The sequence below is a fragment of the Hipposideros armiger genome, unplaced genomic scaffold, assembly GCF_001890085.2.
Source record: "Hipposideros armiger isolate ML-2016 unplaced genomic scaffold, ASM189008v1 scaffold_258, whole genome shotgun sequence".
NCBI classification, from domain to species: Eukaryota; Metazoa; Chordata; class Mammalia; order Chiroptera; family Hipposideridae; genus Hipposideros; species Hipposideros armiger.
In genome coordinates this window covers 1,229,137-1,242,380 of record NW_017731608.1, presented here as the reverse complement: position 1 = coordinate 1,242,380, position 13,244 = coordinate 1,229,137, and the positions used below count along the sequence as shown (strand labels likewise).

The 13,244-nt window shown below is 48.7% G+C and overlaps 1 protein-coding gene across 1 annotated transcript in view; it reads left to right on the top strand.

Moving 5' to 3' along the window:
* Positions 1-514: 514 nt before the first annotated feature.
* LRP4 (LDL receptor related protein 4) overlaps positions 515-13,244 on the top strand; it is a 49,604-nt gene continuing 36,874 nt past the window's right edge. The window contains exon 1 of the mRNA XM_019656481.1: positions 515-694. Coding sequence (XP_019512026.1) covers positions 643-694 — 52 coding nt within the window. The 5' untranslated portion in view covers positions 515-642. The remainder of the gene's footprint in view (positions 695-13,244) is intronic.

The window sequence follows — 13,244 nt, the reverse complement described above, 5'->3', positions numbered from 1 at the left end:
GGTGGGTGGAGCAATAAGAAAAATCTCGGAAAAGGAATTTTGACAGTAAGAATGCTAGTTAAGATACAGCACTCCAGGCCCCCTGATGTCCCTTGTTTGATGTCAATAAAGCCCGAGAGGATTATGCATTAGCAAGTCTTGCGTATTCTGAGACATCAATAAAGTCTGGATTTGGGGCCGGTTGGGGGGCCGGGGTCACGTCCAGGAGACTTGGGTCAGTCCGGGCGCTCTTCTCTGGCATAGAGCTAGAGTGACCCGCATGTGCGAGTTGCTGCTAGAATAATTTTTTAAAGTTAGGGACATTCGAGCAGTAGTGATGGGGAGGGGGAAAAGAAGAGGGGCTCTTTCGAGGGCTAGGAATGTGGGGGCGGCCGGACCAGGCGCGGTGGCGGTGGCGGGGGCTGCGGCGCGGGGGGCGGGGCAGCCGGGCCCGGGACACCCCCTCCTGGTCCCCTGGAGGGGCGGCTTCGGCTCCGGCAGCACTGGAGGCAGCGGCGGCTACAGGACTTGCGGAGCGCGTCCGCCGCGGTGAATTGGGACCCTTCCTCTCCGGGACTCTCCGCCGATTCCCTCCGCCGCACGTCCCGCGGGAGCCGGCGGGACCCCGGGCCGGCAGGGAACGCCGGCGGCGTCCGCGGCACCATGAGGCGGCGGTGGGGCGCGCTGCTGCTTGGCGCCCTGCTCTGCGCACACGGTAAGCGGCGCCGCCGCGCCCGCGCCAACCGGCCCTCGGGGAAAGTTTGTGCGTGGGTCGGACCGCTGCAGGACTCACCTCCCGAGAGTGGGACGGCGCGAGCTGGGGCTGAGACCCCTCGCCCTCACTCCAAGCAGCCACCCTGAGACTGCGTGCCGGAGAGGGGAGCACCAGCTCCTCAAGTCCCAGAGGGGGCAGCGGTGGAGGAGCTCCCCTGGCCGGGTCTGGGCCGGGCTGGGGTAAGATCCGAGGTGCTCGCTCGCCTGCCCTCGCTGCTCTTGGAAAAGCCGGAGCTTCTTTTCCTTTCAGGTTAAGACAGTCTCTGTGTCCTTGGTGCGAATGAATGTGTGCGAAGAAAGGGAGGCGGGGGAGGAAGGTTGCTAAACCATAAATTGTAGATAGCCCTCCTTCCAGGGGATGAGGGTCTCGGGCGGATCGCGGAGAGGGGCCCCAGTGGAATCTGAATACTTGAGTTCTGGGGCGTCCTCTTTTGGGGGAACAGTCCCTTGGACTCCAGACCTTGCTCCCACCGAGGGTCTTGGGCACTGCTTGCTTGCAGCATCTCCCCTTAGTGGTGTGTTTTTGGGTTCCCTCTCCTGGCTGCGACCAATCAGCTCCCTGCCCTGGATCCTTCCCGGAGGGGGGAGGGGGAAAACAGGGTTGAAAAGGGGGCAGAGAAGGGACACAAGGAAGAAACTGCTGGAAGGCTCCCGCAGATCCGTCCTGGCCGGGCTAAGGGGGCTGGGGGAGGCGGGTATAGCCGAAACTCAGAAGGCAGCCTACCGGAGGGCGCAGTAACCCTCGGGGAAGCTAGACCGATGGCAGGAGTGCTGCTTCATCTGCTCCTTATTAATAAGTTGTTTGGTGCCCATACGGAACTGTTGTGTGTGATTAGGGCTCCGGTGGAATCTTTTTTGTGCAGCCGCCTAAGACTGTGGGTGCACCCCGTGATTTAGCAGCAGCCTCTAGTTTGTCCCAAAGATCAAAAACTTTGATCTTTGGACCCCAACTCTATGCACCCACCACTACTCAACTGGCGGGGAGATCCGAATCTTCCCATTCTCTTCGCAGCCCGGGTGAGGGGGGTGGGGTTGGGTATCGGTCTGTAGACCCTGGCCTTGCACGGGGTTTTTTTCTTTAACGCAGAGCAGATTTCGGAACTTGCCTGGCAGAGCGTGGAGATGCCTGGGCACTTGTTTTAAAGATTGGTTTACCTCTCAAATCCAAAACAGAGTTTTCACGTCTGTTATTTAAACTACCCGTGGATTTTAAATGAGTTTTTCCATGCCTTCTCTAACGCCGACTGAGCTCTTTCTCTCCGCTCTCGGCTCTTGCTCTCGGAGTGGTAGCCTGGCGGACTCACGTTCCTCTCCGCACTGTGTTCTCCCCCTCCCGGGCTCTCTCCTAGAAGGTTATTTGTAGCCTCTTTGGCGTGTCGGGACAGCGGCCCTAGTGGGGTAGGAATGTAGTTGCTCTTCCCACCACATGGGCCCCTTAAAGGGACAGCTATGCTTTTTTGGGGGTTTCCCCCTTCGGGCTGCAAGAGAAGGGGATGGAACTTTTCTTTCGGCCCCCTGGAGGAAGTTTTGAAAAAGATCAAGGGAAATGGCAAGGCACTGGAAAAAAAAAAAACGGGGGGGGGGGCTAAAACGGATACCAACAAAGCCAGAGAGGAGGCTGTCGCCTTCGGCCCTAGGGAAAGGGGGGCTGGAAGGTTCCGGGCTGAGACCAGCCAAGAGGATTTTACTGCTCCAGAGCTGTCAAAACTGCATATGCTGCATCAGCATTGAGAATGGGGGTAGAGAATTGTGTATATTTAATGCCTCAGAGAAAAGAATGGGAGGGTTCTTGGTAACTCTTTTGGGTTCTTTTTAAGGACAAAAAGTTTGATGGAAACGTCTAAGCATGGGAGGCTTTTTGTGCACGTGTGTAAGGACAGTCAGTGGAACGAAAATCGAAACTTCCCTTAGCCTGATAATAATCCATCCTTGGAGGCCTGGAGGGAACAGATTCATGCTTCACCAGTGAGACTGAGCAGTTGCTCAACTCAAAATACCACCATCAGGATCCCTAATACTATGTTCCAGTGGCTTAGGGAGAAGATAGTGTGTCATAGTAGATCAGTTAGGCAGACGTGACCTCAGCTAGGACTGAATTCCCCATACTGAAGTTTAAGGTGCTATTTGGCTGCTGCCAGGCCTTTGAGCTTTTCCTAGAGCCTATGGGTTTGGCCTGAGCCTGTACAACACTCCCAACTGGAAAAATTGTGGAAGGAAACTTGATTGCTAGCAATGGCCCTGGGTATCTTTCTCCTGAGGGTTGAGGTGAGGCCTCGGACAATCTATCACCATTTGAAAAGTGGAAAGAAACGATGTTTGTCTTAGAGGTCTCTTCTAGGTAAGTGAAAAGTTGAAAATTCTGCCTAGGGGTGATGAGGTAGACAGAGAGCTGTTTCTGAGGATGAATAATAAAGAGCTGACCTGAGATTGGTCTCCTTTCTACCTGGCTGTTGTGTCATGGTGCTTGGTTGACCTTGTCCCTGATCTTACTGGATCTGTGAAAGATGCTTGGCTTGTCACTGATTTTGGATTTCCTCTTCTGTCCCCTGTTGAATATCAGATAACATCTTTGGGACTGGCAACATGGTATTAAGAATGACAGGTGCAAGGGAACCAAGTCTGGCCATGTCTGATACAGGGCATGTTGGGCATGTTTACCTCCTGGGTCAGCAAAGAACACAGGAGGTGGCAGGGGACAGGGTGTGTTTTGTAGATCTTTGCTCATTATTTCCACTGATTGACTGCCAAATTGTGATCCCCAAGAAGAAGGAAAATGGTCAGGATTGGTTATGTTGCTTCTGTTTTGAAGAAAAGATCAATGCTAGGGACTTCTTGAATAGGAACAGCATTTCGGGGACTACTTTAAGAAGTAGTCTTGTCTTTTCTTATGATGGGCACATCTCATAATTATGAGAGTCCCATGCCCTTGGTCGACTAGATCTTTCAGGCTGCTCCAGACACAGTCTCTGCATTCCTTGACTCAGCTTAGCCACGAGCTTTGTCGCAGTTACCTGGGCATGGAGCATGTGGGCCCCAGACTGGGTCTGGGTTACCATCTCATCCTCAGCATCAGAAGCCCTTCTGCCCTTCTCAGCTTGGTGGGATTCAGTGTCCTGGGGAAGGCTGTGTGCCTGCTGGTTGGCTGGCAGAGCCTGGTTTGGCCCTATAAATAGCTCTGATGAATGCCTGTGCTTGCTGTCCAGCTTAGAGCTGGCAGGGTCGGGTTCTTTCTCCCCAGCACACTCAGGAGCATTCCCTAAACTGGGCTCTGCACCCATTCATTTGTTCATTCATTCCACATATGCACATTTGTCAAACACTAATCTTGTCACTGCAAGCAGAGTTCAGTGATTAAGCAGCATAGGCACATCTGAGTTTGAATCTTGGCACTTCCTAGTGACCGTGTAAAACAATCTCCCTGAACATCAAGGTTCTTATCTGTAAATGGGGAGGAGGGGTAAGTAGTAATAAGTTATCACTTGAGAATATTGTAAAAATTTAATGAGATAAAAGTACGTTCAAACAATTCAGTACAGAGCCTGACAACTACTGTTATGATAGGCCTGGATAAATGTGAGCTCTTTGTTAGCAAGCTTGCATAAGTGGATTAGAGATGGTTGTTGCCTTTGGACTGGGGGAGCCAGGTAAACAAATCGTTATACTACAGTGTCATGCGCTAAAATGGAGACTCAGCTCTTCATTCATTCATTCATTCATTCATTCATTCATTCATTGATTTCAGCTGGTTTTTTGCTTGATTCTTTTAAAGATCTTGCTCCTTCTTTCCCCCCTTGAAAGCCTGGTGAAACCTAAGCCCAGCTCTCCCTCCTGTGCACACTCCCAGAAAAGAGGCCTGTTAAGCTATACCATGAGTCCAGGAGCCCACCCTGCCTTCGTTCTCTGGGGAGAGATCCTGGGAGATGGGGATTTCCTCTGAGAGCTCCTTTTTCAAGTCCTGTGGTCAGGGATGCAGCCAGGCATCTCACTCTAAGGTTGTTATGACCCAGGGTGAGAGGTGCTGGCTGGGGTCTCTTGTAGCTGAAACAGTTTAGAATTCCAAGCTCTCCCTCCCACTGGCCTGGGAAAGGAGTCAGGCCCTAGAGCTCATAAGGTAGTAATTGCCCCAATTTGGGGGCTGGGCTGTTGCGAGCCTTCTTCCTTCATGACTACCGTCTTCAATCAGGAATCCTGTCAGTGTGCAGAGATAATTGATGTGAGTCTCAAGCCCCCGACTCGCCCCCAGCTCCTCCACCCCAAAGTTTGACCCCTGTTGTCTCTTTGTTTCTTCCTTTTAAGTTGGTGCCAGTGATGCAGTGTTTTTGGGGGCTGCGGAAAGTTGACCGTAACCAAGAGCAGCTGTTAAAAAGAGCTGATTCTCTAGCTTTCCTGGCAGTCTTTTGACTCCGTTTTCTGTTCTGCATTTTTGATTTAGCAAGAAGCAAACATCCTAGCTGCCCCTGGGCACCTCTTATGCCCTTCCTAGCAAACTTCATTCTTTCACTGCACGTAGGCATTCCCATCCTTGCTCACAGCTGACTGGATTGACTAAGCTTCCCTAATGTCCTGCTTCCCTGCTCACTTGGGTTAAAGTAAGGGAAGGGCGCTGCCTGAGACCCAGCTGGGAAAGCCTTGCTGGGACTTTCTGCAAGCCCTAACTTGGCCTACAGGGAGCTCCCCGCCTCACCTCCATGCAGAGCAGAGTATCAGCGCTGCGAGCAAAGCCGGAAACAAAAGACTGGGAGCAAACCCATCTGGCTGAGAGGCAGCGACACAAAGGTGCTGCTGCATAATTTATCACCGGAGGTTTTCTGGGGCCAGGAAGCTCGTGGCTCCAGGCAGAGCCTTTTTGGGGGAGAGGGACCCTCTCCCTGTCTGGGCGGAGGGCCAGACAGGTACAGAGTAGGGTATTGGGAGAGACACCTGATTAGCACGTGAAATAAAGAAGCTTCGAGGTGGTAAGGACCTCCAATGATCTCTCCAAGCTCAGCAGCTCCACTTCCATCTAGGCTTACAGGGCTCCAAATGCCCTTTTCATTGGCCCCAGCTTTGGGAGCCCGAATGCTACCACCTTTTGGGCGTGGATGAGGATGAGAGACAGTTTCTCTGCTGCATTGACTTCAGTCTTCTGAAAACCAAATACACATGCCAGGTTATGATATTCCTAAACCTAGCATATAAGAAAGGGGAGCTCCTTTTTCCACTCCCTACCCCTTACCTCCGGCAGTTTAAATAAGAAATTTCAATTGCAGGTTCAGAAAGGCAGTAAGAGTGAATGGCTCTAATGAGAATTTCTGCCCTTCTGGGAATGATCCCTGGTGACCAGTTTTGCATCGCAAACTAGGACATCTGATCTAAAAAATACCAATGAACTTTTGGGGCAGTTAACATTTTTTAATCTTTTGCTGTATCCCTGGCACTGTGGTCAGTGTATAGTGTGTATTATCACACTTACTCCTTACCAGTGCCCTTATGAGGTAGGTACTGTTAGGTGCCTGTCTGACAGATGAGAAACTATGGCTCAGAGAAGTTTGCTGTCACACACAGCTAGTTAGGGAGCCAGGATTTGATCCCAGAACCTAAGCTGTGAACCCTCTAACCCATACTATCTCTTAAAACAGAATATTTTGTATCCAAGCTACCCCAGAAGATCTGGGTTGTGAATACCCACATTTTATCTCAGATTGACCTCTCTGTTTTCAAACCTGATCTTCTCAGGGAATCCCAATACATAAAAAATTACTTTTCAGGTGCTTGTTGATGGAGGGACACTTAAAAAGGCTCCCAGAAAAGGAGAGATGTGGTTTGTTGCTCCCTGGAGCCATGTGTCACTTGTGTTTTGAGATGTATGGGGAGAGGAAAGCAATATTTTCAGCATCTCCTCACAGAACACAGCCCCACTCCAGCCCTGTTGGATTTGTGAAATCTGTGGACTGAGCTCCTGGGCAGGATAAGTAGACTTTTGAGGACCTGTATGGAAACAGCCTAGTATCATAGCCACATTACCAGGCTGAGAGAGAAGACACATCCACTTGAAGATGATGGAGCTAATAATAATAATACAGTATCATTTATCCACAGCAGATGCAGGGAAAATGTTTCAAGCCCTCCAGTGGATGCCTGAAATGATGGATGGTACCGAACCCTATATATACTACATTTTTTCCTATAGCTACACATCTATGATAAAGTTTAATTTATAGGTTAGGCAAGAGATTAGCAATGATAATAAAATAAAACAATTATAACAATATACTGTAACAAAAGTTTTGTGATTATGATCTCTTTCTTTCTCAAAATATCTTATATTGTACGTACAGCATGGATACGCTGGACAAAGAAATGATTCACACGCATCCTGGGCCGATGGAGTGCATAGCGTGAGATTTTATCATGCTACTCAGAATGGCACGCAATTTAAAACTTATGAGTTGTTTATTTCTGGAATTTTCCACTTAATATTTTCAGACCACCCTTGATGACAGGTAACTGACACTGCAGATGAGGAGGGCCTACCACATTAACAACAACAATAGCTGCTTACTATGTACTACATATGTATGACCTCATTTAAACCTCCCAGCAGCCCTATGAAATAGGTACAATTATTACCCCCATTTTACAAAAGATGAAACTAACCCGTTTCTGAATTGCTCTGTAGTTTAGGTTCTGAATGCTCTTTTCTGTACTTGCCTCCTAGGGATTGGTTGATGATAAATTAGGCAAGGATAAAGGATGTCATGTGCCTAAAGTGCCTTCAGAGAAAGATAGTGCAGGACTCTTGCCATCATGCTCTCTTCCACCTCTTCCTGTAGCCATTCATGCCACCAACTTAACTCATGGAGGTGACACACAGTAGGGATTTTAGTCATCTCCAGCCCTGAAACAGTAGGTCTTAATCATGGGGTGGGTAGATAAGATAGTTCTGAGTCATATTCTATAAGAGTAATAGCAAGAGCTATCGTTTATTGAGAGCTTAGTCTGTGCCAGACATTATGCTAAGTGCTTTTTATAAATTAACGAGTTTAATTCTCGTAACATTCATATGAGGTAGGGACCCTTGTTATCCCAATTTTCCTGATGAGAAACAAAGGAATAAAGAGATTAAATAATGTGCCCGGGGCTAGACAGCCAGGAATGAACTTAGTTTTGTTCCCACGTGCTTAACATGATTGATGCTCTTCTGCCTCAGAACTTTGGAGGCTGACCATTGAGAACTTCTTTTCTGTGTTTAAGAGTGGCAAGAGAGGGCTGAACTTTCTGGGGCCAATCATCATGTATCTGATGGTATCTGATGGTGATGACCCTTTTGAGAGGGCCCAGGTGGATTTTCAAACCAACCAGGTAAGGCTGGCCTCTAGGGATCTAGGAACAGAAATAAGTAGAGTCATAGCATATCTGTATTACAACCTGTAATACAGTGAGTGAAAAGAACTCTCGTTAGGAGAAGGGCATCAACTGGATAGGACTAGGAAGCCACCTTAACAAAAAAGATTCCTATTTTCTTGAGTAAGTACAGGTTAAGTAGGAAATAGCTAATTTTTTTTTTTAGATTTTTTTTTAAATTGGGGAATTGGGGAATGGGAACAGCGCAGGGGAATTGGGGGAAGGGGATCAGATAAGTTGCTGTCCTTTTTGTTCTTCAGTCTAGTTGTGGAGGACGTTGCTTCACTGGCCCAAGTTGGCACCATCATTGCGCTCTTCCCGGGCGAGGCAGATCAGTCGCCGGCTTCTGGACGGCCGCGCACAGCGGCTGCTGGTCGCTCATGCCGGCTGCTGGCTACACACGGTAGCCCATGGCAACCTACTGCAGCAGGGGCTGCAGCCTACCGCCGCAGGTGACTCACAGCAGCCCAGCTCCAGGTTGAGCTGTTGTTCAGCATCTTAGCTGTGGAGGGCAGTGTCACTGGCCCTCATATGTGGTATCCGAACCGGGGCCCTCTGGTGTCCCAAGCCAGCTCCTAACCAACGCGCCACTCGGCCAGCCCGGAAATAGCTAATTTTATTTTTGATATCCTACGCTGCTTTTTTGTTTCGACTCCAACTCTCACAAGACTCTAGAGCAGCAGTTCTAAACCTGTGGGTCGTGTCCCCTTTGGGGGTCGAACGACCCTTTCACAGGGGTCGCCTAAGACCATCGGAAAACAAAAAGATATTTACATTACGATTCATAACAGTAGCAAAATTACAGTTATAGAGTAGCAACGAAAATAATTTTATGGTTGGGGGTCACCACAACATGAGGAACTGTATTAAGGGGTATGCGGCATTAGGAAGGTTGAGAACTGCTGCTCTAGAGGAATGTATAGTTCATTCATTCATTCATTCATTCATTTTACAAACTTAAGATTGATCATCTACTATATCACAAGCATTGAACTACACACTGTGAATACAAACACAAACTCCAGATCACACAGTTCCAACTGCTAAGAGGCTTATGGTCCTTTTGTGGTATTGCTTCTGATTCCTATGCAAGCTCTGTCCTCTCAAATGGAGGCTGTTTCTAGACACCCAGCTCTCTCCAGTTTCCAGGTATCTCTTGGATGAGGTTGGATTCATTTCCATGTGACTCCTTGCTGCCACTCCTGTCAGTTATGTCTTGTTTCATGGGCATCCCTTTCAGTGAGAGTAGGCTACCCAAGGAGCTAAAATCAGGATTGGTCTCTCAATTGGCCTGGATGTAATTTAGGGTCATTTCATATAACTTATCCTCATTAAATAAGGTTTATATATTCACCATTGCTGCTAGTGGACAGGAGGAGAGAGAGAGCTGTAGTGCGTTAGAAGAAAAACATTCTTCACATATATGAGTATGAGTAATGATTCCTTCTTTTCCCATTGTCATCCCTTCCACGCAGGGGTAGCTGACATATTCCAACACTCACAGGGCACTCCTTAAGCATCTCATCTCTGGTTCAACTTGAAAAAGCTGTTCTGTAGCTGTGTGTAGTCACTGTCCACCTGGGGCTTCCAAGTGACAGGTGTGGTCCCCCTTCAGCTGAGCATTCTATGGGACGGTGGAGAGCAGTGCCTCTCTTTACTTGGAACCTGCATCAGTGTCAGCTGGGAAACTTATTGGAAGTCGAGATTTGAGATCACATTAAAAGAAGAATACTGGTCTGAGGGCCAGAATGGGGTTGCCATGCTGGCTCTCTTACTCACCCCATGACCTTGGCCAAAGTAGGTGAACTTACCTGTTAAATGGGCACTTATAGTAACTACTCAGGGTTACTATAATGATGAAATGAGAATGCAAATATATGTGCAAAAGTAGCTTGTAAGATGTAAGAGAAATTACAGAATATAATTATTTGTTGTCAGAGCCCTGTTCCTTTCTGGACCAACACCACATTGAGGTGCCGGTTCAAAGGACTGGGACTCCAGACTGTCCCTGTTTCACTACTTTACCTGAAGGCAAGGAAACTTATCCTTAGCAATCACCAGGAGAGGTCACTGCTTGAGATCCATATACTCACTGCATAGTTGCTAATCGAGACTGTATAAAGAGGGGCCCAGAAGTCCCAGTGTTGTAAATTCCCTTTTTTAATCCAGGTTTTGGAAAATTCTCATAATAGCAATACCATCTTTGGGAGGCAGTACAATAAAGTGATTAAGAGCCCAGGTTCTGGGATCAACCAGCCTGGGTATGAATGCTGGCTCCAAACCTTAGTACCTGTGTGACCTATTGACAAACCTCATGTATCTCAGTTGTGAAGTGGTGATAATAACAATAGTGCCACCTCCCAGGGTTGTTGAGAGCTTTCAGTGATGTAACATATGAAAAACACTTAGAAAAGTGCTTGGACAACACCTGGTAAGTACTCAGTAAATGATGGTTGTATTATTAGGAAGCTTTTGCGGTGTGCCAGCCCTGTGCTAAGCAGTTTACATGGGTTATTTAACTTAATCTTTATAAAAACCCTTTGTGGTAGAACTATTATTCCCATTTTGTGGATGAGGGAGCTCAGGCTCAGATGCGTTAACGAACTTGCTCAAAGTAGAACCAGGATTTGAACTTCAGTCTCTCAGACTCCAAAATGTGTGCTCTCTCACGTGTTACAATGTGTCTGGCATACCAGATAGAGGTTTCTCTTTCCTTTAAAAGAAAGGAAATGAGAAATTGGTAATGTGGTTGAGATTTTCATTCACCTTTCAGGAAGGCTCTGTGAGCACATTAACGTGTATCCGAAAAGCTGGCCGACTTGATGATTAGGGTTAGTGAGCACTTTGGGGGAGAGATCTTTTTCTTGTTGAATTGAGTTAGGTCAAAGGGCCCAAGCCCCTGGAGGTCAAGGGAGCTTGCAGTGTGGCTGACAAATAGCTTTCAAGGCCAGAAGCATAGCTGAGTATTCTAACTTAACACTCCTTAAAATGAACGCTGCGTTTTGCCACCCGCAGCTGTTTGTTTTCTTTCTTCACTCACCATTCTTTTAGTTAAAAAGGGTTAAAAGCTATCCTTTATAATCACAGCCAGGACTTGAGTGAAAAGGCAGAATTCCACCTCCGGAAAGCCCAGAGGGGTAGCAGTTGTCCTGAAGAGCTGGCTTTTTGGAGTATAATGCGGCTGTTGACTCTATGAACAGCCCAAGCTTAGGGTTTGCCTGACCAGTGGCTGCCTAACCTTCACATGCTAATATTCAGATGTTGCTCTGACATGCAGGAAGTCTTGACTCTTCAGCCGCCTGCAACTAACTTGATGCCCACCCGAAGGAATGCTTTGTTCCTGAAGTTTGCATGGGGAAATCAGGACTTTTGCTGTTACTCAGCCAAAGGTGGGGGTGGGGCCCTGAAAAGAAGCAGGTGGGGGTGGGGATGGGGGGGTTGCTGAAGGGTACTCTTTACTTCCTGTATTCCTTTTTGACTTGCATGCGGCACCGGGATATTGCTCTCCCAGACCTGGTACTCGGGTTCTTAAAATCAAGGCCTTCTGGAAGAATTTAGCCCCCGTATCCCTACACCTGCAGACTCATCCTGCATTTATTGAGCATCTTTGGTGTGCCAAGGCATAAGGCAGGCCTCTTCCACGTTTATCTTCTTGTCCAACCTGTGTGGCCTTTTCACATGAGGAAACTGAGGCTTAGGGAGTTAAATGACTTGTACGAAGTCGCACACCTGGTCAGGGGAACCCAGGTCTAGCTGCTCCAGGTCCAATGTGTTTTCTCTTCCCCTCCCCCCAATTCCTTCTCCCTTCTCTCTGTCCTTGTCACCCCCTTACCCTAAACTGTTGGTGCAGCCCCGCTCCCTGGCGACAGATAATTTCTTTGTTGTGGGGACCTGTCTTGAACTTTGTAGGATATTTAGCAGTGTCCATGGCTTTTATCCACCAGATGCCAGAAATGCCACCAATCGTGACAACCACAGATGTCATCATGCCTTGCCAAATGCCCCCCGGGGAGGAGGAGGAGCCATCCTTGGTTGAGAACCAGTAATTTAGCCATATCCTTCCTCTTTTCCATTCCTCCCCATGAAGGGGGTCAGCATATTGGGGAGCCCCGCCACATGCAGTCCTCAGGAATCCCTTGTCTTTGCTGTTTCATGAAGCTAGAGTTTCCTAACGCAGTGCCTATCGCTGTGATGAGCTGGTTGCACTACAGAAGTTCCTCAGGCTCTGGGGCTCAGGATCCGAGTGAGAAAAACCCCCTATCCCTTCGTTTTCAGTGATCTCCGAACAGGCCCAGGAGGATGGGGCTGGGCTGGGCAGCTGGTTCTCGGCTTCCCTGGGGAAGAATCGTTTGTTGCGCACTTGCAGAGAGACCTAGAGAGATCGGAGCTGGGCTTGGAGTAAGGCCTTCCTGTGAGCTGTAGAGTTGCTGCATCTCTCAGATTCCCTTGGTTTCTGCAGGAAATCCTGCATCTTTTCTAGGGCAGCTGGTTCCCTTAGCATGTGCAGGGGGAGGGCAAGGCCTCAGTTGAGGGTCTAGTGAGAGCTGTGGTTCTTCACTCCAAAAGTGAATGTTTTTACCTGTCGTTTCAGTGGTTCACTGATGTTCATGCCTGCCACGAATCCATCCATCCATCTTTCCATCCATCCACCCATCCGTAGGTTAGGAACCCCTACCTTATGCTCACACTCACCCGAGGGGCTGAAGTGGAGAGGGAGGAGTCTAGGGTTCCCTCCTTGCTTTTGGAGGGGTAGCAGCATACCCTTTCATTCCGGGCCCTAAGCCCTAAGCCAGGCCAAGTAACGGTGATGTGCAGTGAGGGCCTATGTTGAGATGAGCCAAGAACGAGAGGCTTGCCCCCGTAAATAGCAAAGGAGAAGAGGTGGTGATTTAGGAGCTGACTTCTTCCTTCTCCGTTCCAGCCCAGCCTGAGGGGAGGAAGGGGAGAAGAAAGCAAGGAAGGGGGAGAGATGAGCAGTGAGCAGTGGCCCCCTTCTTTCCCAGCTGCAGCAGCCCAGCGGGTTAGATGAATGCTGGGAGGGGGAGAGTGACCCTGGCAGAACCCTTTGTTCCAGCTGAGGCTGGAGCTGGGGCACTGAGCCATTCACA